Genomic DNA, 22,287 nt, shown 5'->3' with positions numbered 1-22,287 from the left:
CTAGTGCCACCACAGGACTCTAGCCAAATTCCAGGATTTTGTTATGCAAGACTGTCTACAAACACAAAAGGACTCTTTTATTCCTCAATGCTCTGCATTTACTACCATAAATGTGTATATAAGACTGATATAAGTGATTTAAAATTTAATTCAAGGGCCAATAAAGGGCATAGCACCTCTTGAACATAAGTTTTCAAGATATTGCTTTTATGTAGACTTGGAAGGACTTTCCTGTCTGGAATTGCCTCTAATGCTTGTGTTTTGTTTCTAATGAGCTGACAGCTCTAGTCCCGGATACAGACAAACCTAGGATCATATAGATTACTCTTTCTCTTTTAGGGATGTTCTGTGCAAGTACTGACAACAGCCAGGGTATGTAGCTCACAGGAACTGACAGATTTCCAGCTTTAACTGATACAGATTGAGAGGTTTAGGAGTTTCGAGATTCAACGAATCATGAAACTTTCAAGTTCTACTTGTGCTTCCACTCTTTTCTGTATTATTCACCTTCAGGACTTGATTCAAGCCTCCTTTATAGCCAGCTGATCCTACTTGGACTTTAGCTGTCATCCTATTCACTGGGAGTAAGGAAAACTTCTCCCCTAAGACTTCTGGCTCATGGCAGTGATCAGACATGTGAGGAACAAAGTTTTAACATTCTCCAAATCTGAAAACACAGGAAAATGTGGGCATTGATATGACATGAAATAACTCTTTGGCAACCTGCCTTTTCTTTGTTAAAATACTCCTTGCTTATTCAACGCTATTTATTCAGTCCTGTGTACAATGATTTTTTTCCTGTAATCAATACAAAACTATGAATGAAGAAACAGGATTCTGTACTGCCTCATGCATCATGAGCAGTCTTTTACCATGCTGTAAATGTGAACATTACATTATCCTTGTTTATTAATTTACTCTGTAAATCATTGTCAGACAAAAAGTAGGTGTTCATTCTGCTGCCAACCTCACTTCTGAGTGTTGCTGTTCAGGTTTTCTTGTCTTCAGTTCCAGCTAGTCTAAGATAGATGGTGTCATGCAGGTCTTTTTAAGTTAAAGAATCCTTTAACAGCAGCACTGAAAAAAATAATCTATCAGAATTAGGCATTTTTAATTATTATTCTCTGGCATATTCTTGCTGTCATTAAAAGTGTCCTGTCTTTCTCAGGGAATTGTAAGAAATTTCTGAGAGGGTTATGAATTAGCAGATGAAAAGGCAGATACGTGATTTTTAATTCTACCATGCAGATGATTGGACTATAATTCCCAGCACATTTGTACACTTTTTGTTATTAAACTTCATTATTAGTGTGAGTGACAAATCAAGTGATAAAGAACAAAAATGTCTTCTATGTTTTACACAGAAAGATGCAGACTTTTTAATCTGGGTTAAAAGCTTGTAGTCCTAACTTTAAAGCAAATGACCTTACTGTCACAGCTTGTCAGGTAAGGGCAGAGTACACTGAGCATTGTGCACTGCAGAACTTTCAGCTGCCAATTATTTTCTCCTCCTTCACCTTTTATTTATGGGCTAACTTAAAGACTAATGACTTTGCCCTCAGTGCCATGCTATGAAGATGAAATCACCCCAATGCAGACCAGCCCAATGTATTTCACTCTGTACCTGACACTGCTTAAGTCTTGAAGAGGGTGCTTTTCCTCTTAAATTGTAGAACTCCTCTGACTTTTTTATTTCTAAATCAGTGCAGTCAGATGTAAAGACATCCAAAATATAGGACAACCTGTGTTATAGGGTAGATGAAGACTGCAGCACGATTAGCTGTTATTGCTATTAGCAGTCATATTTTAGTTTTAACAATCACAAAGGAGTCCATCAAGCTGAAGGTGCTAAGCCTCCAGTGTAAACAGAAGATATATCTGTTTTTACAGTTTATCTTTGGTGCACTAGGGGACATAGATATATAGATTATATATAGCTATATAGATGATATATAGATAATATATGGATGTATACATATATAGATATACATATATAAGGGGAAGAATTGAAATTATAATACAGGAGGGAAGAGAGTTGGGGATCTTGGTGAAGAGAGAACTCATAAGCCCTTGAGATACTTCTTTTGTGTCAGACAATGGGAATATTGTCTTCAGAGAAATTGATCAAAATATCTAGTCAGTTCATCACTGAGGTAGTCGCAAAACCTCAGCATTTTAAAGAATTGTTTCTTGTATTTTTCTCATTTTGCACAGCAGATTCTTAACCACTGCAAAAGACCTGAAAAAGAAACAGAAAATAAAAATAGATGAGACTCACCTGTAGCATTGTGTTTGCCTGGGAATTATTGTTATATACATAATGCATTATTTTATTCTAAAGAGAAAGATGACTTACATTGTCTGTGAAAAACACTCAAAGCAATCAAGTAACTTGTCATGAAGTCTGGAAATCGATTAAAAAATGCAATGATCTAACACCTAGAGAAAAGGATACTGCTTTTCCTTTGTTTTTTCTGCTTGTAGAAAAAGCTTAAATTCTATAAATTGTTTTAATTTCATGGACTAGGGGTGGGTTTATCTTAGTTACCATTCATATTTCCCTTCTAGTTTGCCCTAAGCATTCAAAATTTCTACTTGTCTGTAGTTAATTATGGCTAGATGTTTTGTCCCTGCTGCAAGTCTCTTTGTGTTCCCCCAACCCTCCTCCCCACCCCTCCTCCAGCTGTTTTTCTTTTCCCTGACTCCTGTTCACATGCAGAATACTATTCTTATGAAAATTATTAGTATAAATTACAGTCCCTGGAGACCCTACAAAGTTTCTAAGAGCTGTCTGACTGTGCAAAGGAAACTTAGTAAATCAGGTCTAAGGTAATTTTTTGCATCTTTATCTCAAGTTTTTTTCAACAGGCTTTAAACCGAAATTAAAATGCTACATGGATTATTTACAGTAGAAGTGTGTCTAGCTTCCTGATAGAATTCAGATGGCTTTCTTTTTTCATATTTTGCTGAAAAATTAGTGGTTTAGTGGGAAGAAATTATTCTATCTAAACCAATATCTCAGGACAGTTACTTATTGATATTCTTTTATCACAAATACTTTCTTTTGCTCAACTTTTGATCAAGTGGAAGTTGATTACCAGATTACATTAAATGTAGATTAGGGAATCAATCTTCTTTGAGTTATGACTTGGGGCTGTTGTTTAAGTTATACAATTTCCTTAAAGGAAGTATTTGAGTATATATCTATTTATTTATATAAATTATTAAAGAGAAAGCAAAGCAAAATGAAAAGGAAGAAAAAACAAGTTTTCAACAAGCAGGAAAATATAAAGTTAATAAACTAAAATCTGCTGACAGTGTAAAAAATGTGAAGAAAAAATACAGTAAATGTAAGTACCTATATCTATGATGCAAAAGTTTTTTCTTGGCAATATAAAAGTACAAACTGATTTGTAGCTATAACTTCTATGAAAGAGAAAAGTTTAAAATGCTGGCACTGAACATTTAATCACGTATCTAAAAGTAGTTATTTGCTGGATATTACACAAAATGTCATAATAACATTTACTGGTCAAGAGTTTATCTTTTCAGTTAAAGCACTTTGGAAAAGAGAATTTATTCAAGCATCTTATGTCAAATCTAAGATATTTTTTTCTGAAACAAAATTGTGTTAAAAATGTTTAAAGGATTTCATAATACTCAGGAATCAAAACCAAGCTTCTGATTTACACAGCCCACTTACAAATCATGCTCTTAAATCTGACATTATGTTTTTCTGCCATTTCATTCAATAAGAAAGCCCAAAATCCAGAAAAAGAAACTATTAATCCCTGACATTATAAACAGAAAACTGATATGTTCCTTTAAGGACCTTGAAAAGCCAACAAAATAGATAACATCAAGTGATGGAAATCTCTTGAATCAAGAGAGTAGATAGAAGATGACAAATGTGACCAGAAAGTTCAGAAATATTGATTATTACCTTACTTTATTATTATCACTGTTATTATCATTATTATTAACTGCTCAATTATATCTGAGGATTGTGAAGCAGAATAAACCTAAATGATAAACAGGAAAAAACGTCATCTTCTGTTCTGAAAGCTGAAAAAAAGCAAAATTATTTTTAGAATGGAGATAGACATTGATCTGCTTAACTCTATGGTAAAAAACTGAGATAATCATTGAGGAAACTGAGCATGGCAGCAAAAGCTCTTTAAATACTTTTCCAAAAGAGAGACAATTTTGGAGACTATTTAGGGGTGCTGAGTTCTTGCACAATGCTCATCTATACATACACACACTCATCAAATCACAGAGTAATTCAGCCTGGAAGTGGCCTCCTGAGCTCTAAGCTGCTGCTCAGGGGTCGTGGAATCAAACTCTGTCTGAGCCCAGAACACCTCCAAGGATGGTCATCCCAGGATCCCTCTGGAGAACCTGTGCTAGCGTTTGACCACTGTCATGATGTAATGTGGTGATGTAAGGATGACAGGCACCCTTCCAAAGACTGGAACATTTGATTAAAACCATCTATTGCTGAATAAAGCAGGTATTTCTAACAACATTTTGAAGAATCAGCTTTCTCTCCTATTGCCACGGAAGAGCACTCTAGTTATAAAGAGAATGAAATGTCTGAACTAAAGAGATTGAAAGTTACAGCACACTACTAGTGCATGCTTCAGATTTTTTATTTTTTCATTCATTTATAGGAAATGGATAAGGAATGACTTTTTGGCTCTAGTATACCCAATAGGCTGTCCAAGCTGAATAGTGAAGTGCCCCGTTGCAGGGCTTGCAGGGGTTAGGCTTGATGATACTGGGATCTTCCAGTTATTTTCTGCTAATATTTGTGAAATGCTGTGCTGTTTCTGGCTTATGTACACGTCCTGAAATTTGAGGATATCATTTAGTTGCAAAATGATGCAACAATCCTATGATTGGCTATGAAGTCTTTGTAAAATTACAGGCCTAAGATTTTCAGTATTTTGAAAGAAATAATGAGACAAGTTAAGAAAATTCTTTGGTAGGCAGTCTGAACAAGCTGCAGTTCTTTGTAAAATTCAGGGTCTGTTTCTTCTCTGACTCAATGTTAGTTTTGCTCTTGCCATCTGCAAAACATGATAAAATATATATTATAAGGAACCAATATGTAGGCAAAACATGATTTTCTTTCAGCTTTCGTTATCACAGTAGTAGTTCAGCTTCAGTTGCTAAATAAGTTGTGTGTTTTTTGAATGCATGTGCCAATCTTGTCTTTTACTACATACAATATTTATGCTGATTCAGTCTTCTAACTGAGAGACTTTTACATGGAGCAGTTATTTATAGGTGACAAACATAATGTGTGACTGAAATAGTTCAGGTTTGTAGGGGGAAATGGACATACTGATGATTATATATTTTGTTATATCTTTAATTTAGTTGTACAATAAAAACAATCGTGTGCTTGATTTTTTAGCCTACCAACTCATCCTGCCTTTGCTCAACTTTCATAACTTATTCAACTTTCTTGAGTACCTTCTAGTGATTGACTTGAAAAGTTATAGTACCTACCTCATGATTCTTAGGTAATTTTAGTTTCCACTTCTGATATATTAATGCTTCCAAATTACTTGTGATCTTGTAAAAACACATGTAAATTCCATATTAATTATACTGATACAGCTGAAGAATGCATTGGTAAACTTCCAGGTTTTGTTGCTCTGTTATCAGCAGTGACTCCTCTATTATCTTAAAGAAGATTATTATTATTTGTAAACATGGGGTAGGGGGGCTTAAATAAAAATGTCTTTTAATACTATTAACTCACACCTTTCTGGAAGGCTAAGAAGGGGGTCAGACTAGATAATCTCTGGAAGCCCTTCCCATCCCAACCATTTCATGACTGGGTGTTTTGCTGGATAATGTGACCATAATTTCCTTGCTGACTCCATTTCTGGTTTGTGCCCTTCGGTTTGTGCCCTTTGTGCCCTTGCTCAGAAGGAACAGGGGTATTGTTACATACCCGTGGAACCACTTCTTGTCTTTTGCCAAAGGAAAAGAAACAAAGGGAAGCTCATATGCAGTAGAACACTGTTACACAGTGCACACGGGCAGAGCACAAAGACAGCAAAAGCTGGTACCAACCTGCTATTTGGGATGAGATATCACTTAAACAGATGGGGAAAATGTACTACTTTACACTAGTGAACTCCTGGAACTGGCTGCCAAAGGAGGCTGTGCAAGCAGACACAGATTCAGGAGAAAATTTAACAGAGACATGGAAAACAGGTCTATAAATGGATGCTGCAAGTACTTTTCACCCTGTAACATTTTCAGTGAAGAATGTCATTCTGGAATAGCTTTTGGATAAGAGTATTGGGGAAGAACAGACAAATTCTTCTTAAGCAGGTTGTTAACCTCCACACAGCAGTTTGCTCAGAGCCTCTCGCTGGGATGAAGGAGAGATATGGAAAAGTCCAAAATCTTTTGGATTGCAATAGAGACAGTTTACCAGATAAAGCAAAAGCTGCATGCTTGAGCAAAGCAAAATAAGGAATTCATTCACCACTTTCCATGGGTAAGCAGGTCTTCGGTTAGTCCCAGGAGAGCAGCGCTCCATCATGTGTAAAGACTGCTTGGGAAGACAAAGGCAGTCACTCCAAATATCTCATCTTCCTCCTCCACATCATGATGTGAGAAGCAGGAAGGGCCTTGACCCTGTAAGCACTGCTGAGCAATAGCAAAACCATCCCTATATTGGACTGGTTTGGTCACAAATCCAAACCATAACACCACAGGAGCTACTGTAAAGATAATTAGGTCCTTCTTGGATTACACTAGTATAGACATGTTCAGATTTTGCAGGAGATTAGGTGATGTGGCTGCCTGCAGTAGCAGAGAGCTGACATGAGTGACTGCAACCTCTCTAGCATTGCATGCATAGTCTTTGCTATAGGTAGAAGTGAAAGGCTTCTTGGTATCCCTACGTCCATGAGGCAACGTTTGTCTCATAAGCTTGTAGTAAGGTAAGAGGCATCTGCAGTATACTACATTTAAGCTCTGGGGAAAGAAAAGATGCATCAGCAGTTGGCAAATTAACATATACCTAGCCACTGAAGTGAACCTCAACATTTGCAAGGCTCTCAGTGCACCGTCTGTGAATACTGTGAGCCCTAGGCTTTTTGACCTATGTTATATTATATTTTAATTTCTTTTTTCACCTAAAGCTGATTAAAAAAGCCACATTCTGAAATACCAGAGAGGCACAACCCAATTGCTTCAGGGTCAGCTTCCCCATAAAATCTACCCAGAATTGCTCGGAGTCCTGAAAAGCACCATTCTTAGAGATAGAGGGAGGGGAAATCTCACTCACTTCATCATCAGCCTCCTTTGTTCATTACTATATTGTCACATATTGTTAAAAACCTGTAGTCCAGGGCCATTTCAGTCCATGCAATCAGGGCTGTCACAGCAGACGTGGTAGAAAAAATGTTGGGGGAGTTCATCCAGCATTGTCCTAGGAAGAGACAGGCTGAGCTTAGATGAAATTGTGTTATCAAATGAATGTTGAGTTTGTGCAGCCTTTTGTTTAGAAAAAAAGTGGTGATATGTAATGTAAGGAAAGTTGAGCTCAAAGACTAACAAAAAGGATAATGGAAACCCACCAGAGCTATAAAGTGGAGCAAGCTGGCTAATGAATAGGTCACTAATCCTGTATAAGCATGATCAACTAAATGCTAAACAAATGCTTGACATTCTACAGTCAGTGCAGCAGATCAGATTTTTCTAAACAAGGACATCTGCATTTGGCCTAATATTTAGCACAAAGTGTGGCATACCATGCCTTCCCTGTGGCTCAAATCCTAATCTCTGTCACTCAGTTTTCTCATAATGCTTTGTGTAAATGCAGTGAGAGAATCTCTATGTACAGTCCCACAGAACCCAGCTGCCTCTGGAGCTGACACAGTCAACACATTGCAGGGATTACGAATTTTTTTTCAAACTTCAGTAAGTAGTACTTGTGTAGAATCCTTTCTCATTTCTCCAGCTACTCCACCATGTGTGGAGATACATACACACACAGACAAGAGGTAATGATATCACAAAAACACAAAAAGGTAAGGAAGAAATTAACCTATGGATAAATTTGCATATCACTTGAAACCAGGGTCATCCATCTTTTTAGCAAAAGCACTAAAAAAGGAACCTAATTGAAATTAAATCAATTCTAAGAGATATATGTGACTGTTTACTAGCAGAGGGAAAGTATTCTAGTTTTCCTTGTGCTTGATAGCAAAGTGTTTACATAATGAATACAGGCATCTGTTAATTACCTCTATGCTACACCATTGCTTTAAATATGCTTGAATATCTTGGAGCATTCTGTTTCAGATAATTATTTCTGATGAATGAGTGTACATTTAAAATGTTTTGTAGTGGGATATTTAATTCTTCTTCTAACTAGAGTGCTTTCATGATAATAGACCTCACTTTCCTTTCCCAGTAGACACAGGAACAACATTCATTTTGTTCATAGCACAATTTGTAGATAATCTGTTAAGGTTTCATTTTGGTAGAGTGTTTGTTTAGTGACAGTTGTTACAAATTCATTCCTTCATTTGACTTTGGCATGTTTTTAATAGCTGTTTACTCCCCTGTACTCACCAGATCATCCATAGGTCTAACAAATGATTACAACATCATCAAAAAATCACAGTCCTGATGAAGAATTCATTTTTACTTTTACTAATTGTTTTTCAGTTAGAAACAACTTCTCTGCTTATTAGATGAGTAGAAAGAAAAACTAATAATTTATAGGATCACTGATTCTAGCTTCCAGATTCCACTGAACAGCAGTAGGTTAAAATTCCTTGTGAGGAACAAAGAGCTACAGATGTACATGCCATGTGCTATGTAAGAAAGGCTAAATAAAACTGGTCATCTGTCCTGATGGGGTAAGTGCCTCTTTGAGAGAAGGATCACTGCTGGGGATTTGCCTTCTTCCACACACTCATGAAAGTAAAATGGGAAGCAATTTTCTGGGGCTGAGACTGGAGACAAAATTAAAGTACAATGTGATAGTTGCCTCTAAGGACTGAAACAGAACTTCTGAGGGGACACAGATTATGTGCAATACCCTTGAAATACAGTATTTAAAGAATGTGAACTGATTACAGATGTAGAAAATAAGATGCAGTGGTTTGCACAATTAAACTTCAAGGTCAGGTAGAATGGAGAGATCTTACTCAAAAATAGGCTCAAATACCTAAGTTTTCTTAAAAATCAGTACAGATGCAGCAGGGGCCTTTACAGAAAAGAAATAAATAGTCAAATAGTAACACAGAATTTTAATACTACGTGACACTACTTCTTTCCCTGTATTTTGTCTTTTTACTGGCTATTTAGGTTATTATTTAGAAGAGGGGTGCTGGTATGCTTTTTTCTATGTGATGTCTAGCAAGTAACTTAAATTTTCTGTCATCCAAACCTGTGAATTTTTTTCTGATCTGTGCCTCTTTTGATGTAACTGGAGGCCATTTCCTCTTTCCTTGTTACTTGGGAGAAGATGCCAATACCCAGTTTTCTACAGCCTCCTCTCAGGTAGTTGTAGAGAGTGATAAGGTCTCTCTGGAGTCTTCTCTTCTCCAGGCTAAACATCCAAGCTTCTTCAGCTGCTCCTCATTGGACTTGTGCTCCAGACCCTCAGCTGCTTCATTGCCCTCTTTTGGTCACTTTTATCATACATATGGAGATTTTGTGAGGTTATCTAATCAAGTGCTTCATTCTGTGATGTGATCAGTATAAAACTTTTCTTCAAATATTTGGTGTCAAAGCTATAGAAGCAACTCAAGACATGAGCTAATTCACAGCATCCTTGTTTTCCCCATGTGCCCTCATAGGTGGTTTCAGTTTTGTATGAGGTATATGCATAGAAATCATGTGAGGATGAATGCTGCAGGAAGTGCCAGTGGAAGTGTAGGAGTTCTGGTTTACTGACATTTTCTGGATGCTGTAAGTACCATATTTCTTTCAGTTTTCTGGACCAAATTCAACACAAAGTTATGCACTTCAGTACTGTATTGAACTCAACTGGCATATAGGGGCTGAAGTCAGCATTAACTATAGCCATCTGTTATTTTGTCATGCCATAGTCAATTATTTTTATTTAGCTCTTTCAGTCATACAAAATAAAACTGTCAAAGTTGTCAAGAACTCCTAGAAATGAAGCCTCTGAGCTGCTGCTCTGAGATTTTTAATATTTCTTCCAATACAGATCCTTGTGCCCTAAAAATTCTGCCAGAAGTACATTCGGTCTGATAGTTTGATAGGATGTGATCCAAAGGCATGAGGTTAGTCAGTAGACTAAATGCAGCGAAGAATTCATCATTTATCTGCATAGACCTTCCAACAGTACATTGCATAGTGCAGACACTAAAAATGTACATTTCATTAGATAACTTTTTCTAGTGTAAAATATTAACATCACTGAAATGCATGCAGATATAGAGAAGTGTAATTTAAATTCTTAGTGATTTAAATTAGGTAATTTTTAGAACAGGGGAAAATTGTAGAGTTCTTCATGATTTTCTTCCCTCAGAGCTACAGTAGCCTGCTGTTCCATAGGAAAGTTCAGCATCTGTGAGGGGGTCATGGAAGAAATGTAAGTTTCTCTTTGTCAAAGTGATATACAAAGAAAGATATCAAACTTTCTGAGGCATGTTGAGTAGCTGAATAGGGCATTATTTTATTGTCCTTCAATTTATTAAACCTGTTCAGAGGAGAGTTTTCTCATTTATGTCATAAAACAAAGCATTTAAAACTTTAGGATGACTAGAAAACATTTAGGGCATTGTTGATTGTGGGATACTTTTAATATTTTTATAAACTACTATTTTTAAAATTTATTTTCTGATTTTGAAATATTTTGAGATCAATTAATACTGATTTTACAATTCCAAATGAGATTGAACTAACTTATTTGAGAAAGGTATTGCCCTTTCCAATGTCAATTTTTCCTTTAAAAATTCCCATATCATCCATTTTCAGCTCAACATTCACAGAAGTTTCTTTTCTTGGCTTCAGCTGAATCCCAAGTAATCTTGTCTCTGTAATTACCCAAGGTGAAAGGGACATCCAAATTTAGCATTTCTTCTAAAGGAAATGCCACATATGTCACCTGACTTCCTTAAGAAAATTGAAACCCCATCATAAAATTGATTAAATTGTTGACAGATGCAAAGATCAGAGCATGGTAGAATTCCTAGATTTTATTATTAAAATATCTCAGTATAGAAATAAGAAAAATTAAAAGTCAAGTCTGAAGAGTTGCTGGACCTCAAAAGAAGAGAATCCATAAATTTCCTCTATTTCTTCAAAATAACACTAAAGAAATTTAGATTGTAAGAGGAGCCACACTGCTTGAAGAAACTTTCTGTCTCAATTGGTCTTTTGGAAGGAGAATATGAGCAAATACTCAGAAAAGGAAGATTTTCACTGGAAACTGGTTCCATATTGTTCAAAAGAAAGCAGAGCCCCATTTGCTCTCTCTATTATTCACTCTTCTCTGTGGTTATTCATTTTCTTACAAACTCCTATTTGAAACTAAAATCAAGAGGTGCTTTCAGGCAAGAGAATCTATAGAACCAGTGTCAACTGTCTCAGTCTCCTTCCTGATGGATTTTTTAAATGAGACATATTTCTGACCAGTTTCTCAGTGGATCTCCCCTTAAAATAATTTAATACAGTCAATTCAATTTTTTATAATTCCTAAACGAGGATTACTTGTGAATGCTGAGCCATCAGGCTTGTGTCTTTAGTATAATTTATCTTTACTAATTAGAAGTCAAATTATAGATTCATGTTAGTAATTTTGGGGCTGGGATTAGGTGATCTTTCATCAAATTGGTTAGACTTTCAGGAGGTGAGTGGTCTCAGAAGTAAAAATATTTTAGGCATGCTAGAGAAGTTTAATTGCCTTAAGATCAGTCTTAACAGTAAGAATTCCTCCTTCTTTTGCTTTTAGGAACCACATATTTCCAAGGATCTTATCCTGTCCAATGCCAGAGTATTGAAAAAACTTAAATTGAGTTATGGTCATCTGTCAGTTTTTATGACCCCGTACAGTAATGAGAAATTTTCCATAATAACCCTTATCAGACAAATCAAGGGTGAGTCATTAGCTCCAACTTAACACATAAGGGCATCTGAGGTGACAAGACACAGAAAAGGGACAAAAGAGCCGTAAGAAAATGTCAAAATCCAGTGGAAATAAAAATTTTTCTCCTAGAGTATATGGTCCGCAGTTTATAATTCCAGAGGCCAGAGCCCTGGGTATAAGGTGAATCTAAAAGCATGGCTTTAGTGCTGCATAGTATGTCTCTTAAAAAGTTAGCTAAATTTATCAAAACCAAAAAAAAAAAAAAAAAAAAAATTAGTTTTGCTTTAATTCTAGTTTTTGTTTGCCCTGTTTTTAATCCTATTAATTAGATCTTGCTTATTTCCAAGTAACTCACTTCCAGATTATTACATTTGCTGCCAAAGTTGCATTGTTCATTAAATTGTCTGTAATATTAATTCTTCTCAGCAGTTTTAATATAAATAAAATTCTTGCCAGATAATCTTGGATGAGAGAAAATACCAGCATTTAGTGTGCCTGTGCCCTTCACAATGTTTTTACAGGCATCGGTTTGCAGATCCTAATGGGATAAACTGCTTTGTACCTTCCTCAGCTAGATTATGGAAATGCAGGTATTTATACAGAGGTGCTCACATAGTAAAAACCTGGGTCTTGTGAGAGGTGGAAAATCGTGTACCTTTGAAATTGCCATACTTTGGAGTTTGCATTCTTCAAACCACTGCCAATCACCAAATTATATGTACTTAACACTACATTTCAGTCCCATAGGTGTTTTATTTGTATCATCCAAATAACTTCAGTTCCTCGAGTCATGAAATAATATAATTTAAAACTGAGTTATTCCTACCTGTAGTACATTTTTTATTTGTTTTACTTTGAGTGGCTGGGCTGATAATTAAGTGATGTCTAACAAAATCAGAGAAAATGAATTACTCCAGTAGCAGTAGTCTGGTTGTATTAAATCATTATATAAACAAATTAGTAATGATACAGAATCTTATCATTACTTTGAATATGTCATTTACTGATACATATATAATGCATTTCTTTTTTGTATACCACTGAATGCTTATAAAGAGTAAGTAGATGATCATAATCAAAACAATGATAAATCTCACACTAATATCTGCTACTTTCATTCAAAGGCACCCTGAAGCACTTTGCAGACTGTTATATATAGGAAAAGAAATTAGGAATAGAAAATTACACTGAGATTTCATCAATATCTCCTGGTAATAATTACAGGATTTGATCAGATTCATTCATCTCCCATTTGGCTATTAATAGGAATATGACACTCTCTGAATTCAATCTTTATTCTCTTGAGGGGATTTTCTTTGGTGAGGAAAAACTTCAGAGATTTTCTCCACCCTATTGATGTGCAAAGTCTTTAAATACCGTCAGAAGCATTATCACTTGCAGGAATTGAGTGTTTGAGCTGTGATTATTTCTAAGTGTGTTGTACAAAGTCAAGCATAATAATCAATCTTTGGTTTAAAACTTTTTTGATTTTGTCAGCACTGATTCATATGTCCAGAGGAACTACAAGTATGTTAGAAAAGCATAGCATAGCTATTCAGTCTCTGAGTCTATTTGTCTTATTTGTGCATATGTGGCCCAAAATTCATCATTATCCCATTTTTGTTAAGAGGGAAAGAACTACCCAGGTTCTACTGGTGAAAAGGCAATTCACCTCTCTCAACTCCTAGTTCAACACTCCCAGTCCTCAATAGTTTCAGTATGGGTAAAATGCTACAATGATGACACAAGTAAGTGATGACCAGAAAATAAGGCTATTTCTGAGAGGAGCTCTAACATTTACTGTCATGGCAATGGCTTTAAAGTGACTGTATCACTAAGTGCATAAATAAAATATTAAAATGAGTAAAAAATTATCAGTAAAGAGGGAGAAAATTTTTACTGCTCCTTTTTATTTCCTTCAAGGAAAGAGAGAGCTATTGGTGGCAGGAAAGCTGACGCCCTTTAACATCCTTATTTGGGGCTGAAATATTAGCTGGCTTTGTGAAAGAGGAAAGAAAGAAAAAAGAGAAATGCCAATACTTTTTTTGTACCACTTTTCAAAAATTCTTTATTTTAAATAGATATTTCTAACTTTAAAATGTTTTTTGAAAGAGTAAAAATCAGGAGAGAAAGATAGTCTCAGAGGAAAACCTCAGAAAGAGCAAAGTGATGACCTACATTTATCCTCTATTAGAAGGGAGTGGGTTCCAAGGATGAAGTCTTTAGCAGTGACAAAGATTAGGTCTACATACTTGCCTTTGTTATTCACTTTTTTCTTTCTTAAATGGAAAGTCCTTTAATCTTTCTTTTCTCATAATGCTTATCTCCAACTTGATGAAAAGGATGCCTTTGTAAAGGGCATGGTGATCTGGGGATGATCACAATGTGCTGGAGCAGCCTGACAGGGTCTCTGCACTCCATTTTCCTCCCTTTCTATCAATGTCCTGTAGCAACCTCACCGACAGAGCACCTGGTGTAGCTGTGTCCAGCCAAAGAGGGTTAATGATCTCAGCAACTCAAAGAGTCACATAACACAAAGAAGCAAGTTTTCTGAAGGGGAAGAATACACAGATTAAGTAAAACAGTCACCCGCTATTTGGAAAACTCTACTTATTAAATCTCTAATTACTCTCTTCATCACAGAGAGCAGACACTAGTTCCAGTGAACTGTTGTTCGAAAGTGTGATGGCTATTATCTTAACTAATTCAGTTGTGCTTCTTTTTAAAATAATGTTTTACTTTCCATCTCTTTCAATGGACCAAATAAGGATGATGACTGGAGATGCTACAGGAAAACAGTACTGTCCTACTGGAAGACTCTTAATATTGCCACAGATTGTGCAGCTCCCTGCTGCACTGCCCAGTTGTTAGCAATATAATGAGTATGATCTTGGAGTCATCCAAGTTAGAGATGAAAAAGACTTTCATTTTCCTGAAATCATTACAAGTTCTCAGTTATGGTCATATTGTGAGGTTCAGTTAACTTTTCTAGATACTGAATTCATCCTTCATCCGGTGATATTTTTGAACAAAGGAATCGGTATTTTAGATCAAAAAGTTCCTTACTTTAGATACCAAATTACATGGCAGGATAGAGCTAAAAAAAAAAGGGGGGGGGGATAAAAGAGAGAGAAATAGATGGATTTATTTTGTTTCCTCTTCCTTTCTTTTCTGTCAAAAATTATACTCTTAGCACTATATATAGGGCATTTATTCCTGTGTGGATAATTTAGCCTTTTATGTGCATTTTTATATTTAAAAAATAAAAACACAAACAAAACAAAAGCAAAAATACAAGCCAACATGAAAAATATTGCTGTGTGTGGCTGGCAGTGGCCAGGGGATGGAGATTCCTGGCAGCTGTCCTGCTGTGGCTGCAGGGTAGACACGTGAGTGGCTGCCCCACGTCTCTGCCCAGACTGGTGCGGGTGACGGTGATTGCTGTGGTGTGGAGAGCGCAGCAGAGCACAGAGCACGGGGAAACTGAGGCAGAGGAATAAGGGAAGGGCACTTGTCTGAACCTCCAAAGATTTGATCTCAAAGCAGGGCAGAGCAAGTGACAAGTCTGAACCTTAAGAGGATACTTTCAAAAGGCAGAAGGAAGACGGGGAGGACACAACCTCTGATCAATAGGAGGCATCAGGGGAGGGGTGCAGGGTAAGGGCTCCCCAGTAGAAACCAACGCGGGGAGGAAGCAAACCTCACATCCAATTCTGCTTCCAGGAAGGGATGAAAGACAGGGAACCCTCCAGAGCCAAAGGAGTGTGCTATCTTTGACAGACAGGGGTAAGACAAGGGAACAAGAGAGGTATACAGGTGGATTGACATGTGGATTGACATACATTTTGGCGGGGAAAACTGTGGTAAACAACTCAAGACTAAACCATTAGGGAAGCCAAATGGGGTACATAGAATGAGCCATTACAAACCTATAACAAGGAATATTAAAATCTACTACAGAAGAGCAAGCTGTAATGTAACAGGCTGCCATAACTGCAACCAAAAAAACCCACAGGGGCAAACCAGCTGAGAGATAAAGTACCCCATTAAATATTGCTTATTTCATTTTCTATTTGGAAGAAAGAACACTCAACACCAGTTGGTTCATCTCTTGAAATAATAAAGGAAAAAGATTGTAACTGTGCGCAATGATTTGTTCTAAGCATGAAAAAAGCACTGGGTTACTTGCTGCAGTTGAAATGAGGAGCTCAAAAACATGACTATAAATTGAATTTTTGTGGTGTTGCTAAATAAAATGGGGTTTGAGCTGCATGCAATTGTTGCATACATATTAGATCAAGGAAAATAATTTCATATGCTTAACAGTTGCTTTCTTTTTGTGTCTCTGCAATTCAGGAGGAAAGACAGTGGGATGTTGTCATACAAAGAGCACCTACCAGTCAGCCAGGTGGTGGTTGGAGACCTTGACCGGCCTGGGTCTGAAGCCAAGGTGTCTGTGGGTCCTGTGCGCTGCCAAGGAGATCGTAAGTTCTCTGGTTTTCTTCTGCTTACTCCTGGGTAGAAACTCAGTTGGAAAGGGGTAACTTTGGAGACACTCTGTGGGAAATTATGGCTGTCTGCTCAAAAGACCTTTTGCTATGAAAGCATGATGTGATCTGAGAAATTTTGTCTATGAAAATACATATATAATGGCTTACCTTTTCATTTAAAATGTCAGTATTCTTCTTTATTTTATGGTAAATGTGGCAACTTGGATTATTCAACTAAGTTTATGTAGATGAGCAGTAATATAGATTGCATAATAATATCTCTTAACATCTGTGCTTCTCTTGGGTGCTTTTGTCAGCATCATTATCATTACTATGCTTCTACAAATGATGGCAAAACCCATCACTGTAATCTCTGGCTGTAGGTGTACAGAGTTTGACAGGATTGTTGCCAGATGCTAACTGTATCAGGACTAGATATTTCCATGTAAAGCATTGGGAGTTTTTTGTTGTAGTCTTTGCTTTCCAGGCTGAGTGATGATAAGAGGTGTACATCCTCCAGTTTGATCATCTGCTGAGAGAGCAAATCAGTATCATGTATGAATTTCCACTGCACACACACTCAAAATTGGAATGTGCTGAGGAAAACTGTAGTCTTCCTTCAGTCTACTTTATATTTCAGGAGGTGAAATTTACTACCAAAGGCAGAGCAACTTCTAAATCACATTTCAAATATTCAGACTGTGCAATTGAGACACATTTCATTTGTCCACTGTGTTTTAAGGCAGTTCTCTTATAATAGGTGCCATAAGCAAAAGTTATCTGATTTAATGTAAAACAACTAATATTTGTGTGATCTATAAAAAAATACAAAATCCATTCACAGTAAAGAGCACTATAACTCAGCCTATAAGACAGAGGTGATGCAGAAATATTCACATCATATCTTTGTTGCTTGTTTTTTATTGCATTTGACCAATCACAGGTCAGTTTGTGTTTGTTTGTGTCTCATCTATGTTTGATAAATTTTTTGTAATGGGCTTTTACAACTGATGACAAAAAATAACAAATATTATTTTTCTTGCACTCAAATTCCTCATATCCTGAATTTGAGTGCTTTAGAAATGTCAGTCTATAAAGTGTGAGCCATTTCTAAATATTAGTATAAATGAAACCTCATCTGAGCAGGCAATAGCCTTTATTAGAGTGTGACTGAGTGACACAGCCTTTTGGGAAACTGAACGGGTGTATTCCTACCATCCTGATTAATTTAAATTTCTCCATGAACTTTACAGATATGATTCATAGTTTTTGAAAAACTTTGCCTATGAATAAATTTGAATTTCCTTCCATGACCATATATTGCTGTCAAAAATCTGGTATAATTTTTCTCACAGGAGATAATATAGACCCCAGTCCTCCTGTTTTATATTCCCAGTGCATTTACTAAGAATTCCTCTTTGCATTCTTTCTTGAATGCATACAACAGCTGCTGTTTCACCTTGTGGAAAACAAGGTTTCCATTCCAGAGAAAATGATGAAATTTTAAACTGTGCTTTTGTTCCAAATTTGAAGATCCAAAGTACCAAATATCTGGGAAAGGATTAAGAACAACAACAACAACAAGCCACAACCCAATTGATTTTCATGTGTGTGTGTGTTACATGCATCAAAATCATTATTAGTACTAAAGATAATGAGTGTCATCACAGCACAGTTCATGTGTTCACTTAAATTCAGTTGCATGTCTAAATGAAATTCAGTTATAGTTATGAGGACTGTCTAAGAAATACAGATTTTTGTTTTGCTTGCAAGGAAGGTGGAAAAGTCAGATACAAATGCACCTATTTAGAAGAAATTCTCATTGTGGTTGCAGCCAATACAATGACAACTTGTCTCGCCCTGAGGGTTGTCCATACCATGTGTTGTATTAATCCATAGTCCAGTGATATTTTGCAGCACATGAAGTGATATTTTCCCACCAGAATTACAGAATAATTTGCCACAAACCTCATAGCTAACACTTTGTTACATCTAGGGACAGTGACATGTCACCAGGGCCAACTCACAGCTGTACCAGAGTACAGCAGTAAGAGTACCACAGAGCTGGTGGCCTTTGCAGTCCTTGAGAAGAGACAGCTGAAAGCTCAATATCTGAGGACTAAAGAAAGCAAAGATATTTGTCATTTCATACAATTCACTTCTTCCCATGCTCATCAAAGTATCAAGGATCCATTAATCAGCAGAAGCCACAACAATTAATTGTCCCTACTATTGACTGACCAAAGTAAATCTGAAAATCATTCATCTCAGTGCAGTTTGTTTTGACACAAAGCAAGGAAGATTGCAGAATCACAACTGTTTTCCTGCTGCAAAAATACCTGTATTCTTCTTTCAGAAATATAGGTTTTATTTTGGTCCCATAAATGATAAATGCATTTTTCTTTTTGCCTGAATTATTACCTGATTAAGGCCATTCTTGAATAGTGTCTATTGTTGGAGATAAGGATCAGAAAACTGGTTTATGCATGATTACACATCTCTGTGTTACAGAAGTATTTTTCATATTTGGCTGCACCTCACAAAACACCACTTGCATTCTGAAAAGTAGTCAGCAAAAAGGGCCTTTATTACCCCTCTAAAGATCTGCTTAAGCTGCTGAATTCTATCATAATGATGAAGACTCATCTAGTCACTGTGGCAAAAATCCCATAAATCTGGTCTGGAGTCTGTTTTGCACCTTGGATTAAATATGCAGGATACCTCTTTTCTATTTGCCATTTTATTGTTGAGGAATGCTTTGTTAATGGTTCTTCTAAGTGGTGATCTACCAGAGGAACCAACTTAGCCAATGCCATAGAGAAGAGGTGCACAAAAAGGAGATTAATTTGGTGGTGGCTTTTGACACCATATTGCAATGATTCAAAGATCAAGCAAGGGTTTTCAGCAAACGTCCTCTCTACACAGACTTAAAGCAAAACTGTCCTTCTTGACCACAGCTGTGTGAGTGTTGTACTTACAAAATGACAGAGGCAGTTTGTCAGCACATTCTCAATATCCTCTTAGCAGAACTGTAATTCAAAGTATAAACAAAGAAAACCAGTCCTCAGTCTCCATAGTAAGACTGGATAAGGGAAATGCTCTTGTTTTCCCTGAAGTATTCTGTGTAGGATCTAGAAAAAGGGCACCATAGAATGACAAATTAATAATTTTTATTCTTCAGTTAACTTTGAGACGCTGATTAAAATCCCTTTACAGACCTATTACAGTTTTTCTAATACTTATTAGATGACTCCTCAGCAGCTCTGCATTTAACCTTGGCCAACCAGCAATAGAATGACCTTGTCCATCTCTTTATGCTATTTCACTGTAATGCAAAGGGGCACCTTGAGCCTTTTCCCTTTAGAGTAAAAAACACAGGTTACTGAGGGGTTTTTGTGTCTAAGCTCAGCCTGAGGTGGTAGATCAAGTCTTCAAAAACAGATCTGGTAATTTCTTTTGAAACCAAACTGAATAACTTAGCTTACCATGGTGGGGCAGAGATTTTATCTATAATCGTATTGAATCAAAATTACTTTTGTGGCTTCTGGCACCTTCTGAAATTTTTTTTTCATTCCCCTTAGGAAAATACCAGTTTTCACAAAGCTTCTATATTTGACACCTGCTAAGAGTATCCTTTTCCCAAGGACTTCCAAGGATTTTGATTTGAGTTTCCTCTTTACAAGCCCAGAGGGGAATAGACTGACTATTCTGCTCTAGATTTGCTTTTCTCCTGGAGTCTATTTTCCTTTTGTCCCATTTCCTCTATAGCAAAGACAGAATTTAAAGGGGAGATGTTTTTTACACAGCTCAGATTTATGTTTTTTCCATCTCCTCTGCTGTACAGTTTTTATCCTCCCAGTAAGACTTTGATTTCTGGGCCATGAATCATTTTCTTGTATATTACTTCTATTATCTGTAATCTTCAAAATGTGGAGGAGGAAGCAGCTGCATTGACTGTGGTTCTTTCTAAGCTAAGTTTTCATGAAGACCAGTATCAGCAGTGTGCTTGTAGAACCTGCAGAGACAGACAAAAAAAAATGTCTCCTTTACAGATAACAGAAGTTCATGAAAAAAATCAAAACTCAATTCTTCCATGAGGGCATTGAATTTTTTTTTTTTTTTTTTTTTTTTGAGCATGTATGCATATGACTGTGCATATGTGTTCAGGGGAAATATACCTTGAGTTCTTTTTTTTTTTTTTTGGTGATTTTGATTAGGGCTCATTATTACTCCCTTCATTACTGATGTTTTGTTTCTTTAGCTTATAAATATCACTCCTGGCTTTGCTCCTTTTAGAATGTTCTAGCACAGTTGTTTTATTTATTCAGACAGTGGTATGGCCATGCACGTTTTTGGTGATTCTGGGTTTGTATTGAAATGACTGTGTAGTTATCTAAACCAGACAGCCACTTCCAGGGTCACTGCTTAGAAGCTGGTATCCTTGGTAAGGTGTGGGTTTGTATTCCTTAAGTGCTTCTTATTCATCACATGTGCAGGTTGGTGACTCAGAACTGTCACTTGTAATGAAAATAAATTAACTGTTTCATGTGCATGCTAAATCCATTTTCATTACATTGCAAATTGAGGACTCTTTCAACATGCTGAACTTGTTTTTCAAGGGTACCACCTGAGTTTCAGGGAAAAAAATAGCATAGCCTTACAGTGCAGTTTCCAGTTACACATTGAACTTATGTCCAAGATCAATTCTCTAGTAGGATATGTAGTGTGTTGACTCAGACAGATATGCAGTGATGTTACTGTTACATACATAGGTAAGCTGGAAAATATCCCAGAAAAAAAAATTACCAAACGCAATGTATTTGAATTATCGAAAGATTAATTCAACTGGAATTGAATCCTCTACTGGAAGTAGAAACAATTTACTCCTACTCTCTTAGACAACATTCCAGTTATATAGTGGCTTGCCTTACAGGTTAATGAAAGTGAAAACACTGTATCAAATTAAAATTAACATAAGTGATACCCCCTACCAAAAAAACAAAACTCAGCCAGTGTTTTCAGACTAAAACAAAAATTTGTCTTTTGAAACTCCTAAAGCAATGATTCTGCCGGAGGCTTGTGTGGTGGGATTACAGATCTGAAATTTAGGCAATTCCCTTTTGAGTTGTTACTTACTTCTCTCCCAGTAAGCTTAGAAAACCAGTGAAAAATCTCTCTATTTTTCTACATTTTCCTTTTTTTTTTTTTTGCTTGTATTGCTAGATATATCTACATACATTTTTATAAAAATAAAAATAAAAATTTTAAAAATTATTATTATTATTATTATTATTAATAATAATAATAATAATAATAATAATGATAAATTGTGATATGTTCAGTAAGGAAAATACAAATTAAAACTTGATCCATATAAGAGTTTAAACTTCAGTACACATGAAAATTTGTCTGCTTTATTTCCACATCTATTACCACAGCATGTCTTTATGTTCTGCACTGGATTGTAAATTGTGTTATTCACAGGGAAATACAGATTAATCCAAACAACATCAAGACATTGTACTTGCTGCTTATCACAGTTGTTCCAGTGCTACCAAAAACAGGAGAAATTGAAGCAGCCTGCTAACCAAGTACCGCCAGAAGTACTATTTGATTTTTTCAGTGGATAATGTTGAGGGTGACAAAACTACAGTCTTCAGTTCAGATTTGTGTATGGATCTTTTCTTTAGTTAA

General features: G+C 36.2%; 1 protein-coding gene across 5 annotated transcripts in view; it reads left to right on the top strand.

Moving 5' to 3' along the window:
• Positions 1–22,287, top strand: part of CNTNAP2 (contactin associated protein 2) — a 1,072,692-nt gene that overhangs the window by 887,283 nt on the left and 163,122 nt on the right. For all 5 annotated transcript variants that reach the window (XM_031503926.3, XM_077786381.2, XM_085573411.1 and 2 more), the window contains one exon: positions 16,460–16,587. In XM_031503926.3, the coding sequence (XP_031359786.2) occupies positions 16,460–16,587 (128 nt within the window). The remainder of the gene's footprint in view (positions 1–16,459; positions 16,588–22,287) is intronic.

This window comes from Lonchura striata, chromosome 2, assembly GCF_050655825.1.
Source record: "Lonchura striata isolate lonStrDom1 chromosome 2, ASM5065582v1, whole genome shotgun sequence".
In the NCBI taxonomy this organism is placed as follows: Eukaryota; Metazoa; Chordata; class Aves; order Passeriformes; family Estrildidae; genus Lonchura; species Lonchura striata.
The sequence above is the reverse complement of the archived record's forward strand: the minus strand, read 5'-3'. Positions and strand labels throughout refer to the sequence as shown.